This window comes from Pinus tabuliformis, chromosome 6 (assembly GCF_031772625.1).
Source record: "Pinus tabuliformis cultivar Carrire ecotype Pingquan chromosome 6, CPIR1, whole genome shotgun sequence".
Taxonomy (NCBI): Eukaryota; Viridiplantae; Streptophyta; class Pinopsida; order Pinales; family Pinaceae; genus Pinus; species Pinus tabuliformis.
The window spans coordinates 1,305,803,141-1,305,826,066 of NC_142292.1; the positions used below are offsets into that span (position 1 = coordinate 1,305,803,141).

General features: G+C 37.9%; 1 protein-coding gene across 6 annotated transcripts in view; it reads right to left on the minus strand.

Annotated features, from left to right (window-relative positions):
- Positions 1–1,936: 1,936 nt before the first annotated feature.
- Positions 1,937–22,926, minus strand: part of LOC149263409 (Pentatricopeptide repeat (PPR) superfamily protein) — a 57,483-nt gene continuing 36,493 nt past the window's right edge. For all 6 annotated transcript variants that reach the window (XM_089426246.1, XM_089426239.1, XM_089426244.1 and 3 more), the window contains exon 7: positions 1,937–2,582. In XM_089426246.1, coding sequence (XP_089282372.1) covers positions 2,290–2,582 — 293 coding nt within the window. In that variant the 3' untranslated portion in view covers positions 1,937–2,289. The remainder of the gene's footprint in view (positions 2,583–22,926) is intronic.

Consider the following 22,926-nt stretch of genomic DNA (forward strand, 5'->3'; position numbering starts at 1 on the left):
TTGAATGTTGAAGTTGCTAGAGTGATAAATTACTCATGGATGTCCAAGTAATACTCCAAGGTGTGATGAAATGATGATTGCTGGTGCACAACGGTATTTGGATTGTTTCAGTGAAATAATACCTATTAGATTTATGAAATTCGGAAATGTCTACTAAGAATGAAAAAACTATTTGACTGGTTGTCTTTGAAGGAACCTAAGCAAATGTAAATGCCTAGGACAGCGCTAAAGAGGGGGTTTTGTAACCCCCACTTGTAGACATGTTGGTCATGTATGGACATTCTAGATATATCACTATTCTGATTATGTTGGTTAGCACTTAAATTAATTATATTACAGTTCATATATTTCACTGCTCGAGACGAGTGGACACAGTGGTATACTTGGGAGTCATCACAGCACTGGATGTAATTTTTTGGTCATGATTCAGAGCTACAAGGTATGCATAATTGGCTGTTTGGTCGCTGGCCCTCACTTGCCAATATATCTAGGGCAGCTGCACTTCGCCATATTGAGGATAACATCGAAGTGGTTCTGATCAAAACCATTTGTGCACTATGCATGTTTCCTCAAACAGGAAGTTGATAGGATGCATTGAAATGCATTTAAAACATTAGGGAACCATCTTAGTTGTTAAATGTGACTAATCCTTGTGAAAAAACCTTAGATTCCATATAATACTACGATCAGAAAGCTAAGAGTCACAACATCCCTAAGAGGGAGGTGAAAGGCCACCAAAGCATTGAGACGAAAGTGAAGAGTCAAACAAAACTATAAGATCCTCCTTTCCTCCCTCTTTGAGAGAGCGTTTTAGGGTTATTATTATGTCATTGCTTTAATGTCTCCCGCTTATGAGCAATAACCCATGATAAGGTTGTTGCTTATGGGTTCTAGTTAAGTGGCTTCTGAAGTTAGAGTTTGTGAAAGATGAGTGTGACGTTTTAGTAGAGTAATTTGGTATTGTTCCTAGAGAATATAGGAAGCTTTGCAATTGGCTTGTGAGGCCTATAGTTGCTTCAACCTACCAATAGGGTTTGGAACAGTCTTTTGTGGCATTAGGTGAGGTTAGGCATCTTACTCCATAAATATATGGGTGACACATAAAGCAAATATACATATTGAGGAGCAAGGATAGGCATCGGAGTCCATATCTATTTGGAGCAGCCAGACAGTCGAGATCTCATATCCAATAGAGATAATGCACTGTTGAAATTAACATCCTTGAGGCACTGTGGGTTCTAGTCATGGGTTAGGAATTGTCGTATTCAACCTTGTTTGAGGAATTATGGGTTTTATCCTTCGGTTAGGAGTTTTGGCATTCAATCTTGAGTTAAGAATTGTCGGATTGAATGTTCCAGAGTGAATCCTTACCTTTCATGGTTCTAGCTGGGAAAGTGTGGGTGTCATCATGATTCAATATGTCGGTTGGGCATAGGTGATGGATAAAATTTCTGGCCACCAAACCTTCTTTTTCTATCTTTAGCTTATATAAAGCCAACGTAGGGGCAGGATACTTGGCCCCATTTCCAAAAACTGCGGGAAACATTTCTGTGTGTCACTGGTTAAAAGCCTTGTAATGTGAACTAAAATTGTGTCATAAGTAAAAACAGTACCCTAAGTTTGTTTGTTCGATTAACACAAGATATAAAGAGACTGTTCATTTCATTGACAAAAAATATATAGAGGACAATCCAGACTGGTCATCCTTCTTACCAGACGTAAAGAAAAAAAAAACATGGAACTTTTGCTTCGATGTGTATGAAGGTGCCTAAGACTTATCTGTTATTCTTTGTGAAACCCCATGAAAATTGAATTATAATAACATAAAAGACAACCAAAGTTTCATTGCATTTATGATTTGTACAGCAGACTTGACTGAATATGGATTTAGATTATAGAATATTGAAAGGTTTTCTTGTGGCCTTATATTCGAATATCTGAGAAGTTGCTCAGTTCAGAGTAAGGAAAAGCCTCTATATTTGAATATCTGAGAAATTGCTCAGTTTAGATTAAGGAAAACGGGAAGAATCACATTGAAAGCTCGCTATGCTAAACAGCAAATAAAAATAGCAGCTACTATGGATTCAAAAAATTGAATATCTCAAGCTACAAGAATACACACCGCTAGACTCGCCATTACAGACATGGCATGTACCACTGCAGATAACACAGGATGACTAAATACATGTTGAGTTGATCAAATGAAATGCACCAAGAAGCCTCAATTTCCTTGAACAATAGATGTGAAAAAATGCTATCTTGCACTGGACAATATTGACAAGAAAAAGATCAACTAGCACCACAACAGCATGTACATAAATTCCAAATTGATTTGGCATTGACTTTCTTTTTCTCTTCAGGCTTAGCATTTGATGATCTTGGTGGAGAGTTCCTCAACTGTGTCGGAGGCAATTCAAGTGCTCCAGGAATCATCTCTGATGCATCTGTTCTTAACACGTTATCAACTTTTCTTGCATGAGACTCATTTGTTACTTCAGGGAAAGAAGCAAACCAGCCAACCTGTGAAGCAAGTGGATCTTCCTCAACTCCTTTATTGGTTGAAGGATGTTTCCTCTCTACTTCTGCAGAGTTGCAAAACCAATTTTGTCATTAAAATGACTACAATAACATTTCATTCTATGACATACAAACTTTATGCATGAGAATGTTGCTCATACAAAAGGCTTTTCTACAAGGGAATTTCTTCTGAATATGATATCTGAAAAGGCACTGTCAAATTAAAGCATGCACATTGTCTGTATTCATGTTGCAGACCTACCTTCACTACACAATGTATGTACCCACATATAGATCCTGTATTAACTAATGCAGCATCAAAAACTATCAGTCTGCAAACAGTTCCAATAAATACAACAGATAATTTGGCAGAAACCTTTATGGATCAATTCTACTGAATTGCCAATGGTTATGGGGCACTTCATTTCTTGGGACAAGATTGTCCTTACAATTGTCAGGACTGATAATGAAACAATGAACATACAAAAAAGTGTAAGAACAGACAGAATTAACAACAGGACATAAAAGAAAAGTATAAAACATGTCAGGACTACACTGTAACATACTAAAAAAGTATAGACTCTGTAAAATTGAGGAACCGATACATATGCATTTTAAACAGCAGACAAAGGCTGTTGACAGTAGCAGGGTGGGAGAAGAGAATTATGTCGTTAACAGACAATAAGGAATAAAACAATTTTGATATCTTTGCAGGAGACCTTTATGTTACAACAATACTTGGATTGAATGAGATCGATGTTAATGGACAGACACTAAAAGAGAGTGAGAAAGAGAAAGTATATGCAAGACATGAAGGTTAACAGAAATGCCACAAACACAAATTCAGTTGTCTTTGGTATTTGAGCACACAGTTTGTATACAATGACCTCAATGGTCTGAAGCATTGGTGACTAGAGATTACTGACTTAGATTGTGATAATCAAGTGCTAACAGTTTTCCTAACCATCCAGAATTTGTCATGATCATGTACAAAAAACCACAGTACTTGAATCTATTGTTTGAGTTCTGTCAGTTCTATGCACAAGTATATATTGCCTTACCAGGTCTACACTTGGGTGACTCGCAAACGCCTATGACCTATTAGTGATATTTTCCATGTTACAAATATGTGAATGGGATTACAAATAATTAGTTTGGATAGATGTTCTATTAACAATTTAACTCCAAATTCCCACTCATTTCTTCAGTTCATAATTGACAGTGCTAATGAATTTCTCTATAATGCATGGTGTTTCATAATTTCTGGAGGATGATTATGTACATACTAACTAAGCCGAGTAGTCTGTGATTTGGATGGATTTTCCCATTCTTTTCTTTGCCTGAAATTTTTCTGCTGCTACCACCCTTACTCTGACCACATAATGAAATATTCCCTGGGAGGGAAGAACCCCCTCCCACCCTCTTCTTCTCCATATATGGATGTCCTGAGTTTTTCCCCTCAGAATTTAGGAGAGCGTGAATTCTTTTCTTAAGCAAAGTGTCAACAAAGATTCTGAGGTCAAACTGCTGAACGATGGCTCCCTTGAGAAAGTGGATGAACCTTCTGTTTTCTTAATGGATCCAGCTGCAACGGTTTGAGAAGTCTTTCATCTGAATGCCCACAGCATGATCTCTGTTGTTTCCATCAACTCTAACATACTAGTCAATTCAACTTGTTGGGCAGAGAACACTCCAAGGTCACCTTTCACAGGTATACACCCTAACTTTTGCTCTCATCTGATGCTGCCTGACTGCTTTGCTATCATTCTTCTCATTCCTGTCTTTTTCTGCTCCTTCTGCCCTTACTCTGACCACATAATGGCATATTCCCCGGGAGGACAGAAGCCCCCTCCCACCTTCTTCTTCTTCATATAGGGATCTTCTGAACAGCTCTTTCCCTCAGAAGTCAACAGATGATTTGATTGCTTTTCTTCAACAAAATGTGAACAAAGATTCTCCGGTCAAACAGATGAACAATGGCTCCCTCAAGAAAGTGGATGAACCTCCTGTTTTCTGAATGGGTTTCCACCTAAAAATCTCCATGTCTACTGTCTTTATTGTTGTGCCTTGTTGAATGGTGTTGATGAATGTTTATGTTTATCTGATGCTAATGACAATTAATGCTCTGAGAAATTAAAAATATACTAATTGATAAGAAATTCTAATTCACCCCCCTCTCAATATTTCCAACAATTGGTATCAGAGTCGGGTTCCTTCAGTAGCAGCTTAACAGCTGGAAGGCAGATCTCAGATGAATCAAGATGGGAAAGTCAAGGAAGCAAGCTGTGAAGTGTTCAAAGAAGCCAAAGGAAGTTCCTGGGGTTGAAATTCTTTCAGAACCTATTACAGCGGACGAAGAGAAACAGAATGATCCAATTCCTCTGATCAATGAATCAAGTTTTGTATTTTGGAAAAGATAAAATGGAAATCTATTTGCCAGCTATTGGTTATGAATCATGATGTATGGGATTCTGTTGTTTCTGGAAATACCTCTAATGATGAATCAAGAAAATACAATTCCAAAGCCATGAGTATCATCTTAAGTGCCCTGCCAGATTCTATGAAATCCAAAATCTAGGATGATGTTTATCTGCCAAACATCTTTGGGAGAAAATTCAAAATCTTCATGCAGGTCAAGATCATGTTGGTCAAGACAAAGATGATGGTGATCATGCTTCAAGTCAAGCAGATTCTCGTAAGGAAGATTCTAACAATAAGGAAGAAGACGAAGAAGAGGAAGCAGACATGGAAAAGGTATTAATCACTACTTTGAAAGAGCTGAAGAACACAGAGGAGGAAAATCGCACACTCAAAGAAGAAGCTGATCTCTTGAAACTCCAAGTGCAAGAAGCAGAAAAGAAAGTAAAAGACCTGGCAAGCCAATTAAAGGAATATAGTCAGAGGTACGTAACTGAAATTAATCAAAAGCAAAAGGAACTAGATGCATCTTTAGCAGATATCAGCAGGCTCAGAATTGAAAATCAAAGGCAGAAGGAACAAATTCAAGACTTCAACAAAGCAACTAAAAAGATCACTCTTCTAAAATTGCAAGTAGAAGAGGCAGAAGAAAGAAGGAAATTGTTGAAAAAAATATTTCAGGAAGACCTTGCTCAAAAGCAAGGAGAACTTGATGCTGCCCTATCTGAAATCAACAAGCTCAGGGAATGGCAAAAGGACCACTTGTAGGATATTGAAAGGAAAGATCAAGAATTGGCTCAGTTGAAGAATAATGATGTGGGTAAATTGAAGTTGAAGGCAAAAGAGGCAAGTGAAGCTCCAAACTCTGTAACGAATAAAATATATAAATAATATAAATATAATGAAAAAGATAATAATCATAAATAATAATTAGTTAACTAGTTAACTAGTAATTAGGTTGAAAGAGGCATGTCTAAATGAGACATGACTCTTCATGAAGAAACACTTGCTTGGTATATAAGCAAGCCTCTCGTTCTCATTTGTAAATCATTCATTCTCATTCTTATTCACACATTTAATATAATATTTATATCCTTAATGGATAATTTGATATTCCAAGTCTTTTGGAGTAATTAATTAGTAGAAGGAACTTTGTTCGCTTCATTTGGTATCAGAGCAGTTCGGTCCTCTAGGTTGCTTAACCGGTGCACAGAGCTCGTTCTCCTATCCAAGTCCTTGGCTATCGAAATTTGTCAACCTTGTTGCCGTACAATTGAAGCATTTTGCTCAGAATTTGGGAGTTTCTCCTTTTCTCCGTTTTTCTAGGCCTTTGGCCATACAAAAAATTAAAAAAAATAAAATTAACCAAAAAAAAGTTATAAGTAAATAAATTAAAAAAAGAAGAAGAAGAAAAAAGTAAAAGAAAAAACAAAACGGATACAAAATCTCATACCAAGTATATTTAAAACTTTTTACATGGAGAAGCCTGTGGTTTTAAAAACAACCCATGGTATTTAAAAAGTTAAAGAAAAAACGGGGATACAAAAGCTCTTACGTGAAAGGTAAATATTACTTTTTACAGGAGGTTTTAAAAACAACCCATGGTAATAGCCCATGGTATTTTAAAAGTAAAATAAAAAACGAAAGGGATACAAAATCTCATACCAAGTGATATTTAAAACTTTTTACGTGGAGAAGCCTGTGGTTTTAGAAACAACCCATGGTAATTGCCCATGGTATTTTAAAAGTAAAAGATACTTTGATAACATTGGAGAAAAAAGGTGTGATATAAATAATTTTAATCGTTCAAATCTAAAGATTGTGACCGTACCAAGAGTCACATCTCATCCAAATTTTCTGAAATTAAAAAAAAAATATATATATATATATATATAAAAGGATACTATATAAGCCTTATATAGTTACATATAAAAGGAAAAGTGGGTCTCAAAAAAGTATATATAAATTCTATATAATTATAATTTTATAATATATATAAATTAAAATTATATAATTTATAATTATATATAATAAAAAAATTATTATTATATAAAAAAAATTATTTAAAGAGTAAAATGGAGACTAGTAATGAAAGGTTTCCTAAAACCTTTAGTAAAAGTGTTGATATATTATTTAAAATCAAAGGATCGCTCGCAGGAAGAGATATCATAATCACTATCAGTCCTGCTGAAAAAAAGTAATTATGTTAGTCCTAAATGTGCTAACCAATTGGTGATTCCTGAATCAAATATAGTTGAAAAGAATACTCTTGGCGAATATGACAAACAATATGACATAAGCAATCTACACCTAAGTATTGGAGATTACACTTTTACCTCACAATTCACCGTGAAAACCTTATATTCTAACGATAGTGACATTGTTTTGGGATCACCATGGATGGAAACTCTAGGTTCCTTTATTCTAAATACAAAAAAAAGTTTTTGACATTTTCTTACAAAAAGAAGAAAATAACGCTCCAAGATTTTACACTGGAACCAAACTCAGTAACGCCAGAAGATATCTCAGATATTTCAAAAGTAATTTCTCAAGAAGGTAAAAAAGTATTACAAAATATGCAAAACGAAATTAATAAAATCATTGTTGATAAAAATGAAGAAGTTTCCCGACTTAAAATCCATAGTGAAAAATCGTTGACGCAAATTAAGAAACTTAAGAAGGATAAGAAGTCGTTAGAAAACGAGGTACAACAACTTATCAAGAAGGAAGCATCAAATGTAGGAATTCAAGTTGATGACAAAACAACAAATACCGATCCAATGAATATGACAACTCAAGAAGACAAGTCAGTTGAAGAAACGACACACGTAGATGTTGCAGTTCAGACAATGAACATCCCAAGTGAATGTTCCATAACCAACTCAACAACGTCTTCGCCAGAAGAAAATATAAAAATTGCCACATGCCCAATAAGGGAAAGTCAAACCAAAAAAGTTCCCTATCAACATCCAAATTGTGAGAATAGACAACTCAACCAATCTACGTATCAGTACCATTCAGACTAGAAACAACAAATTGATGTTCCAGATAATAGTGATGTAACCTCAATCCAGTCTTATGCTAACAAGTCGTTACAAAGTTCTAGTGATCAAAATACTATACAGAAGATTAATTAGGATGGTCCGATCCCTTCTCAGTGCGACAATTTTGTTTGTCACTTAAAAGATCATATCAGCTTGTATCGACGAAGATGACTGTTCCGAGAACAGAAAGACTTTCGAAGCAGAAATAGAGATCAAGCCTTTTTCATCGACAAGCTTTGAGGACAAAGCTTTTTGAGGAAGGAGGCAATGTAACGAATAAAATATATAAATAATATAAATATAATGAAAAAGATAATAATCATAAATAATAATTAGTTAACTAGTAATTAGGTTGAAAGAGACATGTCTAAATGAGACATGACTCTTCATGAAGAGACACTTGCTTGGTATATAAGCAAGTCTCTCGTTCTCATTTGCAAATCATTCATTCTCATTCTTATTCACACATTTAATACAATATTTATATCCTTAATGGATAATTTGATATTCCAAGTCTTTTGGAGTAATTAATTTGTAGAAGGAACTTTGTTCGCTTCAAACTCCAAGAACAAGGTTGATAGTAGGATCCCTCGGAAGTCAAATCAAAATGAAGGATCAAAAAGGATTGAAAATGTTGTGGCTCCAAGAAATAATGACATAGCAATCAAAGGCAAGGATCAACAAAGGACTGTACCACCTCCAAGGAAGAATGACTTCGCAAAAAACAACACATCGAGGTATCCTAGCACATTTAATGGTTATTAATTTTCATGTTCTAACTTGGGCATAAGGCCAGGGATTGCAATATGTATAGCAGGATTGATCATCAAAAACATTATCAATGGAATCAAAACCCTAGAAGCAGGTTCGCACGTTCATGAGACAGATTTTAAAATGACTTTGCCAGCAGAAAATATATGTTAATTGCTATATCATTCAGGCCCAACATCGAATGTTACAAATGCCATAACTATGGGAATGTAGCTCGTGATTGCAAGTACAAAACTCTTCCAAGAAGGACAACCCAAACATTAGGTACAAGAAGTTCTGGAGAAGAAAGTTAATGCAAGAAGATCAAATGAATGAAAAAGTTTTTGCAGTCATGCTTTCAGGTTTTGTAAAGGCAAAAGGTCACGATGAATCAATAGGTGCATTGGACAATGACAAGATTCAGGATGATTCGGCCAAAGACTTGGTTCATACATTATTCTGAAGAATCCAGCGTGTTGTCTCCCTGTACAATGAATGTTGAACAGGGGGAGCTTATATTGCAGTAATTGCATCTTCAGAGGTATATCATTTGACAAGTTGACAAATGACAGATGATAGATAGCATAAGCAGTCAGAGCAAATTTCGGCATCATGGGCAACTTCAGTAAAATAGCAGCATCAGATTGACAAGTCATGGAGAGGATTGCAGAAAGATTCAGGTAGAATCATATGTGTCAAGTCATGGGATCATAACAGGCTAAAGGAAGAGAAACAATTAGAGAAAGAGCAGCAGTCTATTGCAGGAAGAGAAAGGAAGACATTTCATCAAGGGGAGAAATAGTATGTTATAGAAAAGTAGGCAACTTGCCAGGGGAGTAACCCTTTGCCATTGATGTCAAAGCAGGAGAGTAAACAAGTCAAGAAGATTAGAAGCATGAAGTCAGGGGGAGCAATTCTCGTAGGAGGAGTATGTGTTGCCATCAATGACAAAGAGGGAGATTTTTTAATGGTGTTGTCATTGATGCCAACATCTGTTACTGAATGCTCTTAATATTTGTCTAGATTTCATCAGTTGGATGCTCCAAAGGAAGAAGCCCCTAGAAAACCCTTGAATCCCCACACTTGTTGAAGAATTTGGGGATGTAGATCAGGGATCTTGGGCTCAGGACCTATATCATTGGATTCCTCTCGTCATGCCGATCTGGGCAAAAACCCCAAAGGGTTGCTGATGTGGCAACATTCAATTGGCTCATGAAGCAAAATTACATGGCAACCAAGGCATAAAAGCATTTATCAAAAAAATAGAATTGAAACCAAATTTCGGCTAAAGTTTTGTGGCTTCAATTTGTAAATTCAAAATTTCCCTCCAAGTCAGCCTAATTTAAATTTTGGCTCCAAAGCGGTGAAAAATTTTGTATGTCGGCTCCCTCCAAAAGGCATAGGTCGGCTCCATTTTTATGACCCTTCAACTACTATATAAGGGGTTCATTGTCCTCCACAAGGTATCAAGCTTTAACACCTAAGCTTCTCTAGAGAAGCTCTGCGATCAAGGCAAAACGTGTCAATTGAGGTAGCCAAAGTCTGAAAATCTTTTGAAAAGTTTAAGTTTTTTATTGGTTGGGTTTTCATTGGTCCTTTTTCTCTAAGGTATCTCGGCCATCTCTATGGATACAACCTAAAGCTCGTGGATCTGTTGAGGGCTAATTGCAGTCTCTTGTTGTCGCCCTTTATAGGTTACTAAAGCATCATTTTGACACCTTTTCAAAGCCTAGATCAGGCTCAGATTTACCTTTGTGATCATGACTAGACTACATCTATGAAGTACCTTGGTATTAATCTCACATCAAGCAAAAAGGCTGAGTAGTGAAGTGTGGTTTGGTTCATGTGTATGAAGCAAACATTAATGGTATTCATTGGGTTTTTTCAAGATCACTTTGCAGGAATCCCTAAGGAAGTCCACACACTAATAGACGAGGATTATGTGTGTTTTCTAAGGCATTAAGGCATCCCCATGAAGGACAAATCTGAAGTATATTTAGGCCATAAACGCAGTACTTCCTGAGATCAATCTGTAAAGTGTTCTGAGGTATCTCTATGACAATTTTTGGCCTTCATGATCATTGATTGTAGGATTGTAGCAATTCTCGTTTGAGCCTAAAGGGATGTGCATGAACTGATCTAAATCACCTAAAAACAATATGATCAAACAAGAAATTTGTTTGAGAAAGAACTATTTCAGTGGCACAATCTAATGTCCAAATCTACCATGGAGTAAACTCATCACGAAGGGTCAATAATTTTGAAGTCTGCTAAAATACATATAACAAGGAGCAGACCTAGCCAAAAGGACTAAAAAGTGTCGAGCAGAAATGAATTAATCTTCTATGAAGCTAGGGTTTGCATTATAAGTAGAAGAGAAGTTGATGTATTGAAAATTGGTCGGGCAATGTTTGCAAAACAATGGGCAGTGAACATGCGTTGTTGTGAAACACTAATTTGATTAGTGAGCAGTCTTAGGGATTGAGGAGGGATTGTTTTACATGATGACAAGTTAGGATTTGATGTGTGGGTTGGGCAAGACAGAATTATGACAGTTGGTATTGACAGCTAGGATTTGATGAGCAATTTGGGCAGAGGAAGAATTGATTGATAGAGAGCGTATTACAAGTCCAATATTGCAATTTCTTTTGTATTGATTTTGAGCACAAGTGGATCCAATCTAAAAATTGTGAAAAGTGGTCTGTCGTGGTGAATTGAATATTGGAGCCTTCAGGGCAAGTGGTAGCTTGCTAAGCAAGGTGGCAGGCTAATGTGAGGCAGGAGCGTGGATTCTCCTTCAAGTCGGAGCTTGAAAACACTTTAGGGTGGCAGCGCAGTGCTATGGCAAGTTGGAGACTGTGCAGGGTATTGTAGCATCCTTCTAGTAGCAATTGGTGAATCAAGAAGTTGGTGCTTCCTTCAAGTCGGAGCCTGTAAACTCGTCGGAGTGTCCATCCAGTAGCAACTAGTTAACAAGGTGTTGGTGCATCCATTAGGGTGTAGCCCGTAAACTAGGGTGTTAGAGCCTCCCTCATTTGTAGCTGAAAATGATGGAAGTTGGAGCTTCCTATTGATGTACATTTTATTGAAGACAAATATTAAGAAGCATTTAGTGGTTTTTGTCCCGGAGGGGTCCCCACCTAAAAATCTGTGTCTATTGTCTTTATTGGTGTGCCTTGTTTAATAGTCTGGATGAATATTTATGTTTATCTGATGCTAATAACAATTAATGCTCTGTGAAATTAAAAATATACTAATTGATTAGATTATTAGAATATTCCTATTCCTATTTAGTATTTAATACTCATTCTTTTAGCTGTTGCTATATTTATTCGTTTAAGCAGTTTCTTAGATGAAACTGAGTGTTTCCATATTCTACATAGAAACTTGATGTTTCTATTATTGTAAATATCTCTGTATTATCATTGAGCTTCTGGCTCATTTTGAATTAATTAATTGATTCGACATTCTTTTATGGTATCAGAGCGAGGTTAAGAGATTTCTTGAACAGTTATTCTCTCTGCATCCTAATCTCTTGAGTTCTTTCTTTCATTCATTTCTAAGGTCGAGCCCTCTGTAAGCCAGGTAGCCTTCACTGAGTCTTAGCTTCGGCTCTGCTCACTGTGATAAAAGCTTACAGTCGTCTATCTCGATACAGAAATGGATTCTTCTTCTGCATCATCATCTTCCATGCCTAAAGGCCCTATTGTCTGTTGAATGTGAAAGTCCGTGTTGCCGGGTGTTGGCGTTGAAGGACAGGAGTAGCTGAGGACGTAGCAAGTGGTCGTTGGAAGCTGCATCTGGGAAGCTCTCGGCTCTGTTCAAATTTCAAATGGTTCAGCGAATTCAACAAACGGCCAGCGGACACAGAAATTGATGGGTTTGTGGTGCCGGCAGATGTAGGAGATTGGACGTCTTGTTCTGATTCCGGCGTCTCTGTCTTGTCCTCATAGGAACACACCGATGTGGCCGTTCTCCTCGATAAGGAAGCTATTTACGATATTTACCGTCGTTCTTTGGACATTTCTTCATTGACCGTGTCCCCTGCTACGAGCCCTCTGCACGTCACGTGGTCAATCAGTTTTTTTTGCAGTGAGAATTGACCACGCATCTTGGACATTGGCTCGACTCTCGTGGCGGATCCGAGCACCAGTCGATGGTCGAACTTCGTCAATGGTAAAAGTCTCAGCCTCTTAGAAAATTACGTTTAATCTTCAGCAAAGTGCAGATTGGTGGCAGCAAGGTAAATCGCAGCAGAGACAGTAAAAATTGAGGCAGTTAACGAAGATCGAAGCCGCGGCAATATTCTCCCCGCGTTATTCCTTTTTAGCATCCATCGACACGCAATCTGTGTGCAGCGTGGGTCTATTCAAAAACGTGTATACGTGCTGTTTGACCCCGCATATTTGCTGTGTGAGAAATTTCAAAACGGCGGCTCACGTGGTTTCACATTTCAGTCCACGTATTGGTCAAACTCTTCTCAAGTATTGGTCATTATGCTGTTTCTTGGTTGCATGAATTAAGTTATCTGCTGAAAAATCAGACGTTGGAGTTTCGCCCTATCTAGAAAGATAGTCACCCAGGAATATTTTTTTTGCTGGTTCAAAATATAGCGCTCATTTTTCTGTGGAGATTTTTGCTGGGTAAGCGATATATATATATATATTTTCTTGAACCTGCCTCGCAGAACAAATTCTGTTTTGATTTGCACCAGGATAAGCGGGCAGCTACATTGTAATTTGTGTTAGACTTCTGTATTGTCTTTGGGAAAATGGCCACGCTCACCAATCTGATGTTAGAAGGAAATCAACGCTTTAATGGCAGCAACTATAACATTTGGAAACAAAGAATGTTGACCATTTTTGAATACAGGCGTCTTGATCAGCTCATTTTGGGCAAAGAGCTTCGTCCCGATATAGCTGGTACCGATCAAGATAAATTTGATGATCGAAATCGAGAGGCTGTTATGCTTCTCAAGCTCTCTGTCGCTGATGATCAGTTACCGCAGATTCCTTCTGGCAAGACAGCTGCCGAGATCTGGCAACAGTTGAAAGAACTGCACGAGACATCTGACAAAAGCAGAGCTTTTTTTCTCAAAAATCAGTTGTTCTCCATCATGATGGACGAACATATGTCCTTACAGGAACATCTCAACAAAATTAAAGACATTCGAGATCAGCTCGAAGCCATTGGTCGGACCATGGAGGAAGAAGATATGGTAGTCATTACTTTGAAAAGTCTACCGAAATCTTATGAACACTTCATAGAAACACTCAACATTACCACCACAAATGTTGATCTGAAGTTTCCAGAGTTATGCACCAAACTCCTGCAGCAGGATCGGTGGAAACAGCAATTTGGTAGTGGTGCTTCATCAGTGTCCTCGGAAAATGCATTTGCTGCAAAATATCAATCCTCTCAGTCCTTTCAGCAGAAAGGCTCTTCTCAGCCTTTTGATCCTGCTAGGAAGAAAAGTGTGCAGTGTAATTACTGTCACAGGTTCGGTCACATGAAGAAAGATTGCCGACAGAGGATTGCTTCTGAACAGAAGAAACAGGGAGGGCCCCATCAGACAGCAAATGTTGCAAAACATTCCGAGCAGACAGATTCTGCCTTTTACGCCTTTATGGCTAAAAGGTCTTCAGATCATGTTCCTTCCTCTGCCTAGTACATTGATTCTGGTGCATCACGCCATTTTTCTCACAGGCGTGACTGGTTTATTGACTTCTCACCTTTCAGTGATTCCGTGGTATTTGGCGGAGGTGAAAAGTACACAGTAGTTGGCAGAGGTACAGTTCAAATCCAGTCTGGTGGGCGCACACTCATCTTTCTGAATGTATACTATGTTCCTGGTATGGAAATTAATCTGTTGTCTGTCAGCCAGATTATGAGGAATTCTCCTCAGCTTGATGTAGTGTTCAGTACACACAAGTGCTCCATTATTGACAGGGAGAGTAGTCTAACAGTTGCTGTTGGCCTAGAGGACCATGGTCTATACAGGCTACTTGACACCGGTGACTCTCCAGAAGTGGCTCTAGCAGCACGTGTCTCTTCCATCAGCACTCTATGGCATCAGCGATATGGGCATCTAAATATGCAGTATCTCTCTCAGCTCTCTCGGGAGGGACTTGTGTCAGGATTACCTGATATTCAGACTCAGCAGTTGGGGGTATGCAGCGCCTGTCAAGCGGGAAAGCAACATCGGTCTTCATTCAAGGATGGAGAATCTTGGCGCGCATCTAAGGTACTCCAGTTACTTCATGCTGATATTTGTGGTCCTATGAATACAGCTTCTATCACTGCTTGCAAATATTTTTTACTCATTGTAGATGATTTCAGTAGAAAGATGTGGGTGTATTTTCTAAAAAATAAATCTGATGCACTTAGTACCTTTCAGAAGTTTAAAACCTTAGTTGAAAAAGAGTCTGGCTGTAACATCATGACCCTTAGGACCGACAATGGGGGCGAATTTTGTTCTTCAACTTTTGCCAACTTCCGTGATATTCATGGCATCAAACGTCAGTTAACCACACCCTACACTCCTCAACAGAACAGTGTTGTCGAGCGTCGCAACCGCACGGTTGTTGAAATGGCTCGTTCCATGTTACAACACAGGAGTGTTCCAAACAAATTCTGGGCTGAAGCAGTATTTACTGCTGTTTATCTTCTTAACCGATCACCTACTCAGGCTGTTAAAGGGAAGACTCCTGAAGAGGTTTGGTCTGGCCGCAAGCCTAAGATCAGTCACCTCAAAGTATTTGGCTCAGTTGCATATGTTTGGATTCCACCTGCTAAGCGCTCTAAGTTGGATTCCAAAAGCCAGAAACTCATGATGACAGGTTACAGTGATCATCACAAGGCCTATAGGCTGATCGATATAGCCACCGGTCGTCTTAGCTTCAGTCGGGATGTAGTATTTGATGAAGACAGAGGATTCTTTCAGTCTTCTTCTTCTGAGCAGTGTTCTGAGGATCAACCTCACAGTGTTCTTCTTCCAGTCGGTCCACCTGATGGGAGGGATGATGTAGCATCAGTATTTGATAATACTCTATCTGAGCTTCCTCCAGAAAATAACCCTCCTCTTGCTACCCCTATTGCTCTTGAGTCTTCTCCACCTCCTCCTGATATTGGTTCCTCTACTCTTCGGCCTAAATGGTGGGTTAAAACCATTGGTGATCTCCGGGATGATGAGCTTCTTGAAGGTAGAACTTCTAGACATAAGAACAAACAACAGTCTACAGTGAATTTTGCTCTTATGGCTAACCTTCACAGTATTTTTGAGCCTCAAACCTATTCAGAGGCTAAGGGTACATCTGAGTGGGAACAGGCTATGGAAGCCGAATTCCAGAGTCTTCAGAAGAATCACACATGGACACTTTCTGATCTTCCTGCAGAAAAAAAGCCCATAGGCTGCAAATGGGTGTATAAAGTGAAATACCAAGCTGATGGAACCATAGACAAGTATAAAGCTCGTCTTGTGGCTCGAGGGTTCTCACAGAAGGAAGGCATCGACTATGAAGAGACTTTTGCTCCTACAGCTAAGATGAGTACCATAAGGCTTGTCCTTGCCCTAGCAGCTCAGTTCAATTGGAAAGTTGATCAGATGGATGTAAAGAGTGCTTTCCTAAATGGTGATCTCCAAGAAGAAGTCTACATGACGCAGCCTCCAGGATTCAAGGTTGCTGGTCAAGAACAGAAAGTATGTCGATTAGCTAAAGCAATCTATGGATTGAAGCAAGCTCCTCGGGCTTGGTACATGAAAATTGATTAGTACCTGACAGATCAGGGTTTTCAGCGGAGCCCATCTGATGCAAACCTGTATATCAAGCATACTGGTGATGATATCTTGCTTGTGGTTGTCTATGTGGATGACCTTATCATTACTGGCAGCTCTGCACATTTGATCCATGGGATCAAACAAGATTTATGCAGAACTTTTGAGATGACAGACTTGGGACTTCTTCATTACTGTCTGGGGGTTGAAGTTTGGCAGACTGAAAATCATATTTTTCTCTCTCAGTCCAAGTATGCAAAAAATCTTGTGGACAGGTTCAGAATGCAGGATTGCAAACCAGCCACGACTCCTATGGAACCAGGGCTCAAACTTTCATCACAGTCATCCTCTCCCCTTGTGGATGAAACTTTATTCAGGCAACTAGTGGGCAGTCTCATCTATCTTACTGCCACCAGACCTGACATCAGTTTTGCAGTAAGCTATATCTCCCGCTTTATGTCAGCTCCTAAAGCTGATCATTGGATAGCAGCAAAGCGTGTGCTACGATATGTGCGTGGTACTTCTGATTATGGCCTCTTATATACTCGCAGTTCCAATCCTATTCTCAGTGGTTACACTGACTCTGACTGGGCCGGTTCGGTTGATGACCGTAAATCTACAGCAAAGTATGTGTTTAGTCTGGGATCTGGTGTTGTTACTTGGACTAGTAAGAAGCAACATGCAATGGCTCTCTCCTCAACAGAAGCAGAGTATCGGGGAGCAGTTAAGGCATCCTGTGAGGCAGTTTGGCTTCGACGTATGCTTGCAGATATGCATGTTTCCCAGACCGGGCCTACTTCTTTGTTTTGTGATAATCAGGGAGTTCTCAAACTTGCCAAAAATCCAGTCTTTCATGAAAGAACAAAGCATGTGGAAACTCATTGCCACTACATTCGCCAGCTTGTTGAAGACGGCTCAGTTCAGTTGCAATATGTTCCCACAACAGAGCAGCCCGCCGACATCTTCACCAAGCCTCTTGGTCCTGATAAATTTGTAAAATTCAGAGGGTCTATTGGTGTTGTAAATAGATTGAGTATTAAGGGAGGGTATTAGAATATTCCTATTCCTATTTAGTATTTAATACTCATTCTTTTAGCTGTTGCTATATTTATTCGTTTAAGTAGTTTCTTAGATGAAACTGAGTGTTTCCATATTCTACATAGAAACTTGATGTTTCTATTATTGTAAATATCTCTGTATTATCATTGAGCTTCTGGCTCATTCTGAATTAATTAATTGATTCGACATTCTTTTAAAGAAATACTGATTCGCCTCCCTCTCAATATTTCCAACAACAAGAACTACCAAATGCGATGTTGTACACTCTTGATTAGTAGGTATAAATAAAAATGCAAAGTTGAGAATGATTGCTGACTGGATAAGGCCAAGCATATGCAATTTGCCTCTGAATTGGGCACACAAAGACACCTAATACAGTCTGCCTTACGTTCAGTTAATGAAGCGTACATGCAAACTAATTACAGTGAGGAGAAGATAACTAGAGAGATTTACAATGTGGAGAGCACTATGAGAAGGAACTCATCATTTCATCCCTGCTAAGAGGAAGTTGTGCCCTACGTCTGTTATAGATGAGGAAACTTCTTGGCAAAAGCTACCTCTGAGAACCATTTTCTTTGTTGAGAAAGAGTACCCTTGCAACCAACCAAATAGTAATGTTTTGCTTCTGTCAAGTGCAAGATTTGAAGTCAAGAAAGATGTGTTCAAAATTTCAAATAAAGGGGTTTGAAAATCTAGGATAGTGTCTTTGAGAATGAGTGATTGGAACCTCTTCCTGCAAGTGGGAAGGCCCATACAGCATGATCTGGCTAACATTGACAACATTGGGAATGCCAAGTTGTGCCAGAAGATCTATGTGAAAGCCATTGGGACCAACAACGAGGATGATTGTGTAGGGCCCATATCAGATTGGCTTAAGCTTGTGATGTTGCTGGTTGTTGAACCTCTGTTTATTCAGTTGAATCCATACACAATCACCAACATTGAAAGAATGATAAGCATGATGTCAATAATGAAATACCTTGAATTTGGCTTGTGTTTGTTAGAGAGCATCGTACATCTGGGAAAGATTTTGCACAAAAAAAGAAGCTTGGTTTTGTTCCTTTTGCTGGCAGGGAATATACAGTTATCCATTGTGATTTTTCTTCAATGTCCAATAATCAATCTGTAATCTCCATTCATTTCATTATTTTTTAGGCACTACAAGAACAGGAGAACCGCAAGAAAAGTTGCCAGAATGAATTATTCCTTCACTGGGCAACTGGCTGATTTGTTGTTCTATCTATGCACTCTCAAATGTTATGGTGCAATAACGGGGAGAATTAGGTAGCTGAGACCCTAGCACAAGATCAATGGAGTGTTGAATGGACTGCATTGGAAGAAGCACTTTTGATTCATCAAAAACATCGAAGTAACCATACAAAATAGATTTAATTGCCAGAGGACGAAGCTTATTAGCACTGCCTACCTTAGCTTCTCCAATGATACAAGAAGTCAAATTTACTTGCTTGATAGCTGACCTACCAGAAAATATAGAATTGAAATTTGATAGTAGAAGAAGCGAATTCATATACCTTGCCATCCTTATGGAACTGGTATGTCTTGTGATTGTTGAGAATTATAGGTCGGACAAGAATTACCACACATTTTCAATGTGAACATGCAAGAGCTAGTTCAAGATGTTTTCAAAAATTAATTCTATTTTTGCAAAAGGTATTCTATTTTGTAGTTCACTTTAGTTAAAAAAATGAATGTCATATATTTAGCAGTTGAGTCTAAAATTGTATCTCATGCATGACTTAGACTAGGAGTAATCTTAAAAATAGATTCTCTGCTAACACTGTAAAGACAAGGCAAGATAGAGGCTTTCATGACAAGTTGAACAATTTAAGCGTCAGAGAGGGAGAGGGAGAAGGAGCAGGCAGCGAGAAAATAGACATTTCCAGCAGTATGCAGTCCCGTACAGTATTTATGTATAGTCAAACAGAAGTTCATACCACCATACATACAATGTCGTATAGATCTATACAGTCGTACAAACACTGTTGTAAAGTTGTATGGATAGGCAATATAGGCTGCCCTACAGGTCGTATATCAGTTTTCTATTGTTTCTGGTTTTTTTAACACGTACAAGCTCAGTTAAAAGTGTTTTTGGTATCAGTAAAATGTTGTCTTTTTTGGCAGCTTCTAGAGGTTTCCTTGTGAATTTTTTTCAAAAAGATGAAAAGCTGATATAGAGGAGTAATTATATATATATATAAAATCAGTTTCGCACATATCTATATATATATATATATAGATAGATAGATAGATAGATAGATAGATATGTGCGAAACTGATTTTCATGCTTCTGATATTTAATTTCTAGCTATTGTGTGATTGATGCTATGGTCTACAAATTTAATTTCGGCATTAATTAATTTCAGCAATCTACTTGTTTGATCTAGATCATAAGGACATTAATCACCTAGGGCTTGAAATTCTTACAATGAAAGCAATCAAAGAGTGTTATGCAATCATATTGGTAAGGAGTGTCAAGGATCAGACTACAATAATCAAGGGGAGTAATGTCACATTCAACTGTGTATTGGATAGAGGATGTTACCACTAGATCATGTGAGGCGTCGGAGATAATGGAGCATTTTCACACTTTTGGAGGCATCTTTCTTCATTACAGTTATTTTGGATGCATATTCACATTCGTCGAGGCATATCTACATATTTGGAGGCATGAGCATCTTTATGGACACCTTTAGCATCACACAAAATACTTTCTACATATTTGGAGGCAATATATGGCTGTTCGCATTCTTTGCAAGCCACTTTGATGGAATACCTTCTATCGAAAGAATATATGTGGCACAACTAATCATAAAGTTGTTATCAAAATCAACCTTGAAACCATATCTAGTGGAGCAACTTGCATGGAACACTCTAGAAGGCAACTTTTAATTATTTTTTAAGATGTACCAGCCCCAACTAAAGAAGGCATATAGATAGAAGCATTTAGAATGGCATGAGGGTTAAATGGAATGCCTTCGAAGAGTCTTGGGAGAAGCATCCTTCCTTCATCCTTCATTTATGGTATCACAAATCATTGTTTTGGGAAGTGCTTTTTTTTATGGAACACTTTGGAAGAGTCTAGAAGATGGCTATTGGAGAAGCATCCTGCCTTCATCCTTCATTTATGGTATCACAAAACATTATTTTGGTAAGTGCTCAGCCCAAGTAGGATACACATGGCAAGATTTAGTCATCTCTGGAGGACATCTTGTTGAGAATTATAGCTTGGATGGGAACTTCCACACAGGTTCGCTGTTAATATGTGAGAAGAAATTCAAGATATTTTTGAAAGTAATTCTCTCTTGTAAATCACTTTAAGAAAAAATTGGGAGCCATACATTTAGTTGTGAAGTCTAAAAAGTTTATATCATGCACACATGACTTAGATTAGGAGTAAACTCAGATATAGATTAGGGTTTTGATCTTACCTAAAAGTGTTAAGACAAGTCAAGATAGAGGTTTATTTGAACAACTGAGAGAGAGAGAAAGAGGGAGGAGGATTCAAGTAGAGGCAAATCTAGGCAACTTTCATCCAACTACAGTACAAATCCATAGAGTTGTACAGATTATTATAGTCATACAAACATCACCATACATTTGTGTGGACAGATCTGTACATGAATCCATGCAATCCATAGAGGCTGACTTACTTTACATAGTTAATCCCAAAAATGATATCTCATATGCTGGACTATAGAAACCCATTGATGCTTAAATAAATAGAGCAAAGGGAGATCTAACTAAATAGTTCATAAGGCACAATATTTGCTAAGGTTTTGCACATGGTGTAACACATTAAGTGGGCTTGATTATGGGAAAAAGTTCATAGCTAAGCAAATTTCAGCTATAGGAGACTTGGGATGAGCGACCACCCAAGAATTCTTCGTTACCAACTGCAAGCCTTGGAGGTGAGGGTTGACGTTAAGTGATTCATTTCACTAGTTTCAATCTCATTTATTCACCCCTGTGAGCATCACCCAAAGCAATATGTGCTAAGTGGATTGTCACAACAAAATCTAGTAGCCCAGTGCAAAGCCTCACTAGGCACTCTTAGGTCTAGGGAAACAATGAGATCAGCCACCATTGTAACCTTAGCAGCTATTCTCTTGTTTTTTTGTGGTTGGATATTATCCCTGCAAGGGAGGCTTCCCCAACAAGTCTCAGAGATTAAGTAACCCAAGGAATCCTAGGCTAAATACCCTCTTAGGAACTTTTTAATTATACACCAGAAAAGTATTCAATAATGTAGGTCTCTATGTGAAGATAAGGTAACGAGTTTAAAGAACCTATGACTAATTCTAAAGGGCTGAGATAAGTCCAAAATATGCTCAAATAGATTCCAAACACATGCTACCATTAATTTAGAATTGTTGTTATAAATTAGGGTTAAGATAAAGGTACTTAATAACATGCAAAATTTATAACACCAGAAATAAAAATAGCTTATAAATGATGATAGACAACAAAATATCAAATGCTATTATATACGTAAACAAGATATAGGCTAAAGAATATTTTTCAATGGTTGGATTGCATAGAACAGCTAGGAAACCCTAGCTGTCAGCCCTAGAAATTTGGCTGTAAATACATAAAAATTTATATTTTTCCTTTTCAATTTAATAGATGCAAACACTAACCCTAGGTCTATGACGTTTAAAGTATTTTATGCTATTTAATGCAGATTTTGCAAAACCCTAAACCTAGTTTACCATCAAAAAACAAGAAGAGATAAAATTTAAAGAAGATTGACACCAAATGACTAGTGCCTTCAATCAAAAGGGTATATGGAGTCAAAAGGGTGAGGTCAAAGGTGGAAGACCCTTAATAGATAGAAAAAGGGAGAAGAAAACCTCGCAATCCAGCCCTAGTGGCTTTCACAAAAAGGAGGTTTAAGGTCAATGAATGCTATTGTAAGTTTCCTTGATGGATACTTGGTGACAAATCTTGCATATGGAGATTTTAGAGTCATAAAAGATACAACATATCATGAAGACTTCATAAAACCCTAATTCTACAACATTAGCAAAATGGAAGAAAATACTCACAATAAATTAGCACCATTCACCACAGCATCACTTCATCAATTCAAAGAAAGTTCATCCATGCAATTTTATCTTCCCCGAGACAATTTGCTAGACTAGTGATCCATTACGTCCAAAAGAAAAAGAAGCTTGTGTGGACTCCTTTACAAGAGAGAAATGGCAATGTGTGACAATGATCCTCATAAGTTCGACTTCCATCTATTTTAGTAGGTCAAAAACCAACCTAAAAGATAGCTTTCATAATGATAAAACATAAGAATTAGCCTCTTTTTTAGCTCAAATGTGTGAGTAAAAAGGCCTC